This window comes from Scyliorhinus torazame, chromosome 4 (assembly GCF_047496885.1).
Source record: "Scyliorhinus torazame isolate Kashiwa2021f chromosome 4, sScyTor2.1, whole genome shotgun sequence".
Lineage (NCBI taxonomy): Eukaryota > Metazoa > Chordata > Chondrichthyes > Carcharhiniformes > Scyliorhinidae > Scyliorhinus > Scyliorhinus torazame.
Genome location: NC_092710.1, coordinates 23207035 through 23219258, shown reverse-complemented (window position 1 = coordinate 23219258; position 12224 = coordinate 23207035). Strand labels below are relative to the sequence as shown.

Sequence of the window (12224 nt, the reverse complement as noted above, 5' to 3'; positions counted from 1 at the left end):
CTGTGTTCAGGGAGTGAGGACTCTGTGTTCAGGGTGAGGACTCTGTGTTCAGAGTGAGGACTCTGTGTTCAGGGAGTGAGGACTCTGTGTTCAGAGTGAGGACTCTGTGTTCAGAGTGAGGACTCTGTGTTCAGAGTGAGGACTCTGTGTTCAGGGAGTGAGGACTCTGTGTTCAGGGAGTGAGGACTCTGTGTTCAGAGTGAGGACTCTGTGTTCAGAGTGAGGACTCTGTGTTCAGTGTGAGGACTCTGTGTTCAGAGTGAGGACTCTGTGTTCAGAGTGAGGACTCTGTGTTCAGGGAGTGAGGACTCTGTGTTCAGAGTGAGGACTCTGTGTTCAGGGAGTGAGGACTCTGTGTTCAGGGAGTGAGGACTCTGTGTTCAGAGTGAGGACTCTGTGTTCAGTGTGAGGACTCTGTGTTCAGAGTGAGGACTCTGTGTTCAGAGTGAGGACCCTGTGTTCAGGGAGTGAGGACTCTGTGTTCAGGGTGAGGACTCTGTGTTCAGAGTGAGGACTCTGTGTTCAGGGAGTGAGGACTCTGTGTTCAGGGAGTGAGGACTCTGTGTTCAGAGTGAGGACTCTGTGTTCAGAGTGAGGACTCTGTGTTCAGAGTGAGGACTCTGTGTTCAGTGTGAGGACTCTGTGTTCAGGGAGTGAGGACTCTGTGTTCAGGGAGTGAGGACTCTGTGTTCAGAGTGAGGACTCTGTGTTCAGGGAGTGAGGACTCTGTGTTCAGAGTGAGGACTCTGTGTTCAGGGAGTGAGGACTCTGTGTTCAGGGAGTGAGGACTCTGTGTTCAGAGTGAGGACTCTGTGTTCAGAGTGAGGACTCTGTGTTCAGAGTGAGGACTCTGTGTTCAGAGTGAGGACTCTGTGTTCAGGGTGAGGACTCTGTGTTCAGAGTGAGGACTCTGTGTTCAGGGAGTGAGGACTCTGTGTTCAGGGAGTGAGGACTCTGTGTTCAGGGAGTGAGGACTCTGTGTTCAGGGAGTGAGGACTCTGTGTTCAGGGAGTGAGGACTCTGTGTTCAGAGTGAGGACTCTGTGTTCAGGGAGTGAGGACTCTGTGTTCAGAGTGAGGACTCTGTGTTCAGGGAGTGAGGACTCTGTGTTCAGGGAGTGAGGACTCTGTGTTCAGAGTGAGGACTCTGTGTTCAGAGTGAGGACTCTGTGTTCAGAGTGAGGACTCTGTGTTCAGGGAGTGAGGACTCTGTGTTCAGAGTGAGGACTCTGTGTTCAGAGTGAGGACTCTGTGTTCAGGGAGTGAGGACTCTGTGTTCAGGGAGTGAGGACTCTGTGTTCAGGGAGTGAGGACTCTGTGTTCAGGGAGTGAGGACTCTGTGTTCAGGGAGTGAGGACTCTGTGTTCAGGGAGTGAGGACTCTGTGTTCAGAGTGAGGACTCTGTGTTCAGGGAGTGAGGACTCTGTGTTCAGAGTGAGGACTCTGTGTTCAGGGTGAGGACTCTGTGTTCAGAGTGAGGACTCTGTGTTCAGAGTGAGGACTCTGTGTTCAGGGAGTGAGGACTCTGTGTTCAGAGTGAGGACTCTGTGTTCAGAGTGAGGACTCTGTTCAGAGTGAGGACTCTGTGTTCAGGAAGTGAGGACTCTGTGTTCAGAGTGAGGACTCTGTGTTCAGAGTGAGGACTCTGTGTTCAGGGAGTGAGGACTCTGTGTTCAGGGAGTGAGGACTCTGTGTTCAGAGTGAGGACTCTGTGTTCAGAGTGAGGACTCTGTGTTCAGAGTGAGGACTCTGTGTTCAAAGTGAGGACTCTGTGTTCAGAGTGAGGACTCTGTGTTCAGGGAGTGAGGACTCTGTGTTCAGGGAGTGAGGACTCTGTGTTCAGAGTGAGGACTCTGTGTTCAGAGTGAGGACTCTGTGTTCAGAGTGAGGACTCTGTGTTCAGAGTGAGGACTCTGTGTTCAGGGAGTGAGGACTCTGTGTTCAGGGAGTGAGGACTCTGTGTTCAGGGAGTGAGGACTCTGTGTTCAGGGAGTGAGGACTCTGTGTTCAGAGTGAGGACTCTGTGTTCAGAGTGAGGACCCTGTGTTCAGGGAGTGAGGACTCTGTGTTCAGGGTGAGGACTCTGTGTTCAGAGTGAGGACTCTGTGTTCAGGGAGTGAGGACTCTGTGTTCAGAGTGAGGACTCTGTGTTCAGAGTGAGGACTCTGTGTTCAGAGTGAGGACTCTGTGTTCAGGGAGTGAGGGCTCTGTGTTCAGAGTGAGGACTCTGTGTTCAGGGAGTGAGGACTCTGTGTTCAGGGAGTGAGGACTCTGTGTTCAGGGTGAGGACTCTGTGTTCAGAGTGAGGACTCTGTGTTCAGGGAGTGAGGACTCTGTGTTCAGAGTGAGGACTCTGTGTTCAGGGAGTGAGGACTCTGTGTTCAGGGAGTGAGGACTCTGTGTTCAGGGAGTGAGGACTCTGTGTTCAGAGTGAGGACTCTGTGTTCAGGAAGTGAGGACTCTGTGTTCAGAGTGAGGACTCTGTGTTCAGAGTGAGGACTCTGTGTTCAGAGTGAGGACTCTGTGTTCAGGGAGTGAGGACTCTGTGTTCAGAGTGAGGACTCTGTGTTCAGGGAGTGAGGACTCTGTGTTCAGGAAGTGAGGACTCTGTGTTCAGAGTGAGGACTCTGTGTTCAGGAAGTGAGGACTCTGTGTTCAGAGTGAGGACTCTGTGTTCAGAGTGAGGACTCTGTGTTCAGGGAGTGAGGACTCTGTGTTCAGGGAGTGAGGACTCTGTGTTCAGAGTGAGGACTCTGTGTTCAGAGTGAGGACTCTGTGTTCAGAGTGAGGACTCTGTGTTCAGAGTGAGGACTCTGTGTTCAGGGAGTGAGGACTCTGTGTTCAGGGAGTGAGGACTCTGTGTTCAGAGTGAGGACTCTGTGTTCAGAGTGAGGACTCTGTGTTCAGAGTGAGGACTCTGTGTTCAGAGTGAGGACTCTGTGTTCAGGGAGTGAGGACTCTGTGTTCAGGGAGTGAGGACTCTGTGTTCAGGGAGTGAGGACTCTGTGTTCAGGGAGTGAGGACTCTGTGTTCAGAGTGAGGACTCTGTGTTCAGAGTGAGGACTCTGTGTTCAGAGTGAGGACCCTGTGTTCAGGGAGTGAGGACTCTGTGTTCAGGGTGAGGACTCTGTGTTCAGAGTGAGGACTCTGTGTTCAGGGAGTGAGGACTCTGTGTTCAGAGTGAGGACTCTGTGTTCAGAGTGAGGACTCTGTGTTCAGAGTGAGGACTCTGTGTTCAGGGAGTGAGGGCTCTGTGTTCAGAGTGAGGACTCTGTGTTCAGGGAGTGAGGACTCTGTGTTCAGGGAGTGAGGACTCTGTGTTCAGGGTGAGGACTCTGTGTTCAGAGTGAGGACTCTGTGTTCAGGGAGTGAGGACTCTGTGTTCAGAGTGAGGACTCTGTGTTCAGGGAGTGAGGACTCTGTGTTCAGGGAGTGAGGACTCTGTGTTCAGAGTGAGGACTCTGTGTTCAGAGTGAGGACTCTGTGTTCAGAGTGAGGACTCTGTGTTCAGAGTGAGGACTCTGTGTTCAGAGTGAGGACTCTGTGTTCAGAGTGAGGACTCTGTGTTCAGGGAGTGAGGACTCTGTGTTCAGGGTGAGGACTCTGTGTTCAGAGTGAGGACTCTGTGTTCAGAGTGAGGACTCTGTGTTCAGGGAGTGAGGACTCTGTGTTCAGAGTGAGGACTCTGTGTTCAGAGTGAGGACTCTGTGTTCAGGGAGTGAGGACTCTGTGTTCAGAGTGAGGACTCTGTGTTCAGAGTGAGGACTCTGTGTTCAGAGTGTGGACTCTGTGTTCAGAGTGTGGACTCTGTGTTCAGAGTGAGGACTCTGTGTTCAGGGAGTGAGGACTCTGTGTTCAGAGTGAGGACTCTGCGTTCAGAGTGAGGACTCTGTGTTCAGAGTGTGGACTCTGTGTTCAGAGTGAGGACTCTGTGTTCAGGGAGTGAGGACTCTGTGTTCAGAGTGAGGACTCTGTGTTCAGGGAGTGAGGACTCTGTGTTCAGAGTGAGGACTCTGTGTTCAGGGTGAGGACTCTGTGTTCAGAGTGAGGACTCTGTGTTCAGCGTGAGGACTCTGTGTTCAGGGTGAGGACTCTGTGTTCAGAGTGAGGACTCTGTGTTCAGAGTGAGGACTCTGTGTTCAGGGAGTGAGGACTCTGTGTTCAGAGTGAGGACTCTGTGTTCAGGGAGTGAGGACTCTGTGTTCAGAGTGAGGACTCTGTGTTCAGGGAGTGAGGACTCTGTGTTCAGGGAGTGAGGACTCTGTGTTCAGAGTGAGGACTCTGTGTTCAGAGTGAGGACTCTGTGTTCAGAGTGAGGACTCTGTATTCAGGGAGTGAGGACTCTGTGTTCAGAGTGAGGACTCTGTGTTCAGAGTGAGGGCTCTGTGTTCAGAGTGAGGACAAGTGTTCAGGGAGTGAGGACTCTGTGTTCAGGGAGTGAGGACTCTGTGTTCAGAGTGAGGACTCTGTGTTCAGAGTGAGGACTCTGTGTTCAGAGTGAGGACTCTGTGTTCAGAGTGAGGACTCTGTGTTCAGAGTGAGGACTCTGTGTTCAGGGAGTGAGGACTCTGCGTTCAGAGTGAGGACTCTGTGTTCAGGGAGTGAGGACTCTGTGTTCAGGGAGTGAGGACTCTGTGTTCAGGGAGTGAGGACTCTGTGTTCAGAGTGAGGACTCTGTGTTCAGGGAGTGAGGACTCTGCGTTCAGAGTGAGGACTCTGTGTTCAGGGAGTGAGGACTCTGTGTTCAGGGAGTGAGGACTCTGTGTTCAGGGAGTGAGGACTCTGTGTTCAGGGAGAGGACTCTGTGTTCAGAGTGAGGACTCTGTGTTCAGGGAGTGAGGACTCTGTGTTCAGGGAGTGAGGACTCTGTGTTCAGAGTGAGGACTCTGTGTTCAGAGTGAGGACTCTGTGTTCAGAGTGAGGACTCTGTGTTCAGGGAGTGAGGACTCTGTGTTCAGGGAGTGAGGACTCTGTGTTCAGAGTGAGGACTCTGTTCAGAGTGAGGACTCTGTGTTCAGGGAGTGAGGACTCTGTGTTCAGAGTGAGGACTCTGTGTTCAGAGTGAGGACTCTGTGTTCAGAGTGAGGACTCTGTGTTCAGAGTGAGGACTCTGTGTTCAGAGTGAGGACTCTGTGTTCAGAGTGAGGACTCTGTGTTCAGAGTGAGGACTCTGTGTTCAGGGAGTGAGGACTCTGTGTTCAGAGTGAGGACTCTGTGTTCAGGGAGTGAGGACTCTGTGTTCAGGGAGTGAGGACTCTGTGTTCAGGGAGAGGACTCTGTGTTCAGGGAGTGAGGACTCTGTGTTCAGAGTGAGGACTCTGTGTTCAGAGTGAGGACTCTGTGTTCAGAGTGAGGACTCTGTGTTCAGAGTGAGGACTCTGTGTTCAGAGTGAGGACTCTGTGTTCAGAGTGAGGACTCTGTGTTCAGGGAGTGAGGACTCTGTGTTCAGGGTGAGGACTCTGTGTTCAGGGTGAGGACTCTGTGTTCAGAGTGAGGACTCTGTGTTCAGGGAGTGAGGACTCTGTGTTCAGAGTGAGGACTCTGTGTTCAGGGAGTGAGGACTCTGTGTTCAGGGAGAAGACTCTGTGTTCAGGGAGTGAGGACTCTGTGTTCAGAGTGAGGACTCTGTGTTCAGGGAGTGAGGACTCTGTGTTCAGGGAGTGAGGACTCTGTGTTCAGAGTGAGGACTCTGTGTTCAGGGAGTGAGGACTCTGTGTTCAGGGAGTGAGGACTCTGTGTTCAGAGTGAGGACTCTGTGTTCAGAGTGAGGACTCTGTGTTCAGAGTGAGGACTCTGTGTTCAGGGAGTGAGGACTCTGTGTTCAGGGTGAGGACTCTGTGTTCAGAGTGAGGACTCTGTGTTCAGAGTGAGGACTCTGTGTTCAGGGAGTGAGGACTCTGTGTTCAGAGTGAGGACTCTGTGTTCAGAGTGAGGACTCTGTGTTCAGAGTGAGGACTCTGTGTTCAGGGAGTGAGGACTCTGTGTTCAGAGTGAGGACTCTGTGTTCAGGGAGTGAGGACTCTGTGTTCAGGGAGTGAGGACTCTGTGTTCAGAGTGAGGACTCTGTGTTCAGAGTGAGGACTCTGTGTTCAGAGTGAGGACTCTGTGTTCAGAGTGAGGACTCTGTGTTCAGAGTGAGGACTCTGTGTTCAGGGAGTGAGGACTCTGTGTTCAGAGTGAGGACTCTGTGTTCAGAGTGAGGACTCTGTGTTCAGAGTGAGGACTCTGTGTTCAGGGAGTGAGGACTCTGTGTTCAGAGTGAGGACTCTGTGTTCAGAGTGAGGACATGTGTTCAGGGAGAGGACTCTGTGTTCAGGGAGTGAGGACTCTGTGTTCAGAGTGAGGACTCTGTGTTCAGAGTGAGGACTCTGTGTTCAGGGAGTGAGGACTCTGTGTTCAGAGTGAGGACATGTGTTCAGCGTGAGGACTCTGTGTTCAGGGAGTGAGGACTCTGTGTTCAGAGTGAGGACTCTGTGTTCAGAGTGAGGACTCTGTATTCAGGGAGTGAGGTTTCTGTACTGGGGAATGAGGGTTCTGTGTCCGTTTTCTCCGCCTCTTAACTCTTCATTAATTTTGTGTGCCGACAGGAGAAACAGAATTTCCTGGGCGTGAACTACCTGAAGGATGGTCCCGAGGGGAATGACATGCACCGTTCGAACGTCTCCCAGATCCGAATCGCGTTCCGGTTTGAGAGCTGGAACCAAGAGCTGAAGATCCTGTCCCAGTCTGGGAAAGCGTGAGCATGTGTCACCCTCTATCCACAAGCCCTGTATCTCTGCCCCCTCCTTCATACCTCCTCCATCCTCCATCACTGCCCTCCGTCCTCCTCTCCATTTCTCTCTCTCCCCCTCGTTACCGTCTCCAGTCTCCACAGGTTCCTGAACAGATTCCATCTCTCCTCCCGGATCTTCCCATCCCTACTCTCTTCCCAACTCTTCCTCCCTGTCTCTCTCTCTCTGTGCATCCCTTTAACTCACCCCTTCACAACCTACCCCCTCGTGTTGAGTTTTTTTGGTGAGCAGTTGCCCTTGTGTGTCCTATTCCACCTGTTAATCCTGACCTCCTGAGGCGATGAGTCATAGCAGCAAGAGTAGGCCAATCGACCCACCCAGCCTACTCCGCCACCCAATAATACCTCCATAACACGGACTGCAGCGGCTCTGGGGGAATTAAACAATCAGCTCATGGCCGATATTATTGTGGCCTTAACTCCAGTCGCCTTCCTGCCTCCCTCACTTTCTCTTCATGTACAGGAAGTGGGCTTGGCTGGCTAGGCCTGCATTTGTTGTCCATCACTCGTTGCCCCTTGAGAAGGTGTTGGGTGAGCTGCCTTCTTGAAGCCGCTGCAGTCCCTGAGGTGTAGGTACACCCACCGTGCTGTTAGGGAGGGAGTTCCAGGATGTTGCCCCCAGCGACAGTGAAGGAACGGCCTAAATATTTCCCAGTCAGGGTGGTGAGGAACAAAGAACAAAGAAAAGTACAGCACAGGAACAGGCCCTTCGGCCCTCCAAGTCTGCGCCGACCATGCTACCCGTCTAAACTAAATTCTTCCACACTTCCGGGGTCCGAATCCCTCTATTCCCATCCTATTCATGTACTTGTCAAGGCGGTGGGGTTCCCAGGTATCTGCTGCTCTTGTCCTTCTAGATGGTAGTGGGCGTGGGTTTGGAAGGTGCTGTCGAAGGAGCCTTGGTGAGTTGCTGCGGTGCATCTTGTAGCTGGGACACACGGCTGACACTGTGCGTCGGCGGGGGAGGGAGCGAATGTTTGTGGAAGGGGGAGCAATCAAGCGGGGCTGCTTTGACCTGGATGGTGTTGAGCTTCTCGAGTGTTGTTGGAGCTGTGCTCACCCAGGCAAGTGGAGAGTATTCCCTCACACTCCTGACTTGTGCCTTGTCGATGGTGGACAGGCTTTGGTGGGGGGGGGGGGGGGGGGGTCAGGAGGTGAGTTACCCTCTGCAGGATTCCCAGCCTCTGACCTGCCCTGGTACCCACAGTATTAATGTGGCTGGGCCCAGTTCAGTTTCTGATCAATGGTAACCCCCAGGATGTTGATTGTGGGCGATTCAGCGATGGTGATGCCATTGAATGCCAAGGGGTGATGGTTAGATCCTCGCTTGTCGGAGATGGTCATTGCCTGGCCCATGGGTGGTGCGAATGACAAGGGTCCAGTTGAACGTTGGTGAGCCCCTGTGTCCACCATGCTCAACAGGGGGAGACCCCACAGCCCAAAGACGTGCGGGTTAGGTGGATTGGCCGTGATAAATTGCCCTTAGTGTCCAAAAAAGGTTAGGAGGGGTTATTGGGTTACGGGGATAGGGCGGAAGTGCGGGCTTAAGTGGGTCGGTGCAGACTCGATGGGCCGAATGGCCGCCTTCTGCACTGTATGGTTTAAGTCCGCACGCCGGCTTGGTGGAGTGGGCCCTGCTACTGGGGCTTAGCGGTGACGAGGGCCGTGGGTTCGAATCCCACTGCAGGCGCTTTGAGAATCCCAATCCTGTCTCCTCTTGTACGAAAGAGGAATCTCCCAATTAAAGGGGAGGGAACGGGAGTGGCCGTAAAAGTCACCCGAAGGCTTTCGGAGCCAAGCCATCACCTTTACTCTTTGTCGGCAGTGTGCCGACCTCTCACCTGTGGCTCAGAAGGTCGTGCGCCCGGCACAAGCTCGTCTAATCCAGGCTGAAATTTCGGCCTCTTGAGCCGGTGGGTTCAACAAAGTCCCCGCCCATATCCCACTGATCCCCCGGGAATGCCAAGTGGAGCTGGAATCATTCGGGATTGGATCTTGGAAGTGTTTCCGCTTCTCCGTCTGTTTGTCTGCCTGTTACTCGGGTTCTCGGTCTCCTTTTGGTCTCTGTCCCTTCCTCACGCCATCTATCATTCGCCGTCTCTTCCTTCATCTCTCCCTCCCTCACTCCCTCTCTTGCCCTGACTGTGTCTCATGGCCTCATTCTTATTCTCGTCTGCTTTATGTCCCTGCCTTTCACTCAGTGTGTTCCTGTCCGCCTCCTTCTCGCTCCCTATCCCTCTCTCTGTCTCAGTTTCCCTCCGTCTCCAGCTTCGCTTTTTTCTGTTTATCTCGCTCTCCTCCCTCTGCCTCTCTCTCTCCTTCTCCATCTTTGTTTCTCTCCCTCCCTCTATCTCTATCCCTCTGTCCATCTCCGTTTCTCTCCATTTCATCCTCTATCTTGGAATCATAGAATCCCAGCAGTGCAGAAGGAGGCCATTCGGCCCGTTGAGTCTGCGCCAGCCCTTGGGAAGAGCGCCCCACTTAAGCCCATGCCTCCACCCTCTCCCCGTAACCCAGTAACCCCACCTATCCTTGCGGACACTAAGGGGCAATTGATCATGGCCGATCCACCTAGCCTGAACATCTTTGGATTGGGGGAGGAAACCGGAGCGCCCGGAGAAAGGGCAAACTTCGCACAGTCACCCAAGGCCAGAATTGAACCCGGGTCCCTGGAGCTGTGAGGCAGCAGTGCTAACCACCATGTCACCGTGCCGGCCGATCTCTATCCCTCTCGCTATCTCTGTTTCTGTCTGTTTTTCACGCCGTCTCTATCCCTCTCTCTGTCTCTAATCCTCTCTATGTCTGTTTCTCTCTCTATCTTTCTCTATGTTCCTGTTTTTCTCCATTTCTCCTTCTGTCTATCCCTCTCTCTGTTTCCCACTCTACCATTATCCCTCTCTGTCTCTGGTTCTCCTTCTGTGTCTCTCTCTCTCTCTCTTTGTTTATCTTTCATTCTTTGTCTCCCTTTCCATTCTCTCTCTTGCTCTCTCTGTTTCTACCCGTTTTCCTCTCTTTCTTATTCGGTCTCGTTTTCTTTATTTATCTTTGCCTGTACCTCAGGGAGATCAATAATTTGAATGTTCACGTTGAGGATCACAGGAACATAGGAATTAGGGTCTGAAGTGGGCAATTTAGCCCTTTCAATCTGCTCCGTCATTCAATCAGATCATGGCTGATCTCTCCCTGGTCTCAAATCCACCTCCCTACCTGTTCCCCAGATCCCTTTAGCCCATTCTCCTATCAGGAATATACCTGTCCCCTTGAAGTAAGTTAATGATTCGGACTCTGTCACACTATGGAGCAGCGAGTTCCACAAATTCGCCTCCCTCTCCGAGAAGTCGTTTCTCCTCATCTCAGCTCTAAATCTGCCGCCTCTCAACCTGTATCTGTGACCTCTCATTCTGGATTGCCCCGCAAGGGATACATTTGGTCGACGTTTACTTTATCAATCCCTTTTAGTATTTTATGCACCTCGATCAGACCCCTTCTCGTCCTTCTAAACTCCAGCGAGTATGAGCCCAAACTGTTCACTATCTCCTCATACGTCAACCCTTTCATCCCCGGAGTAATCGATGCGGTGAACCTTCTCTGAACTGCCTCCAATGCCACCACATCCTTCCTCAAATAAGGGGACCAAAACTGGACACACTACTCCAGATGTGGTCTCACCAACACCCTATACAATTGCAACAACACCTTTCTGCTTTTACACTCCAGTCCTTTTGCAATCAACGCAAAAATTCCATTTGCCTTTTCCTGTTCCTGTAAAATGCGGCTGATATTCAGGGATGATTAAAAATTAATAATCTTTATTGTCACAAGTAGGCTTACGTTGACACTGCCATGAAGGGACGGTGAAAAGACCCCAGTCGCCACATTACGGATAATTAGTGGGGCTCTTTTGGAACGTTAGCTATTATTTCAGCAAGGAAACAACATTGGGACGCATATAAATAAGCTGCCTCCCTCTGTCTGCCTTTCTCTCTTTCTGGCTCTGCATTGCTCCCTCGCTCTGCGTCACGGCGTCAAGGGGGGAGAATGCGAACAAAGCTTACCCTGCAGCAGTTCAGGAAGGCAGCTGACCACCGCCTTCTCGAGGATGGTGAGGGATGGACCACACCCTGCGAAAGGAACAGCAAAATCAAATTGCGCATCGAGGCGCAAATCAAGACCTGAGGATGTGTTGACTCTTTCAACGTTCAACTGGCATTTCCCTTGACTACATCCAATGAGATTGAGCGAAGACACTGCGTGTTTCTCTGCCTCCCTGAGCTGCGTGCATTTTCCCGAGCAGGATTTGAACGTCACCTCAAGCCACAACAGATGTGGGCCTTGGTACCAAGAGGTGCTGGCTTCGACGGAGGCTGTGCTGTTTTAGACCGGCGATTTCAGGCTGGCCCGTGTCGGGGATGACTCGGTTTGATTGATTCGGCCGGTGGCCAATGATTGAGCCCCGAAAGGCTGAGCTCTGCGCGGTAACAGGTGGTGATTAGGTATTATCCCATTGGACTCTTTTCAGAGTCACGAGGTTCTGTTTTTTGTTTCCCTGCATGGAGGGATCGAACTAACTCTCCAAATAGATCGACCTGGTCCTCTTCCGAAGGCTACTGTGGGGCGACTGACTCTCTCTCTCCAGCAAGTCCGGGTGTCGTCCTCTCGAGATTGAAAAGGCCTGAAGTGAAGCCACGAGCTGAGGGGAAGGTTTGATGTGAAATGAAGTGGCTATGCAGAGAGGCGCGGACCTGCTGGTCAACCCAGAGCTGAAGGCCCAGCCTGATCAGAAATAAAATGTCTCTTTAGAAAGCCTCTGCCAGTAAGTGCTGGATTTTCTCAGCTGCGGGGACCCTGAATGAATGACTGCAAAGGAAGACCAGCTGTAGACCAGAGACTTTAACCAGCAAGCATGCTGTGAGGAATATATGCGAAAGGACCGCCATTGGAAGCAAAGACTTATCTTTTCACCGAGAGCCTTAATATTTTTTTACCCCTTTCCGCCCCCTCTGTCTTTGTCTGCCTTGTGTGTTGCGGGAGGGTGGGACAGTTAACGTGGGTAGCAGGTATTAGCTGGTTGTTATGCAGTTGTATTTCCTGTATATTTCTTGCTCAAAATAAAGAGTAATTGTTTCAACTTTAAAAAAAAAAGTATTGATTTCACTCCTGCAGATACACTTCACCTATTGCCCCCCCCCCCTTTTGAATAATTGTGGGGGTGCGGTTTGCGGAGGAACCAGGACAGTGAGGGGGGAGAGGGGGGAGAGGGGGGGCGGGGGTGAAGGGGCAATACGGAGAGACGGGAGATGTTGGGATTGTCCAGCTTGTAGCGGAGAAGGTTTGGAGGAGGTTTGGCATAGTTGTCTCAAAGCCAGGCGGAAACTCGGTTGAGTGAGGAGGGAGGAGCTGTTCCCAGTGTCAGGAGGCTTGAGAGACACAGATT

General features: G+C 52.1%; 1 protein-coding gene across 1 annotated transcript in view; it reads left to right on the top strand.

Moving 5' to 3' along the window:
* The window catches only part of LOC140410149 (AMP deaminase 3-like), a 207368-nt gene extending 195436 nt beyond the window's left edge, over window positions 1-11932 (top strand). The window contains exon 14 of the mRNA XM_072498109.1: window positions 6588-11932. Coding sequence (XP_072354210.1) covers window positions 6588-6740 — 153 coding nt within the window. The 3' untranslated portion in view covers window positions 6741-11932. The remainder of the gene's footprint in view (window positions 1-6587) is intronic.
* The last annotated feature ends 292 nt before the right edge of the window (window positions 11933-12224 follow it).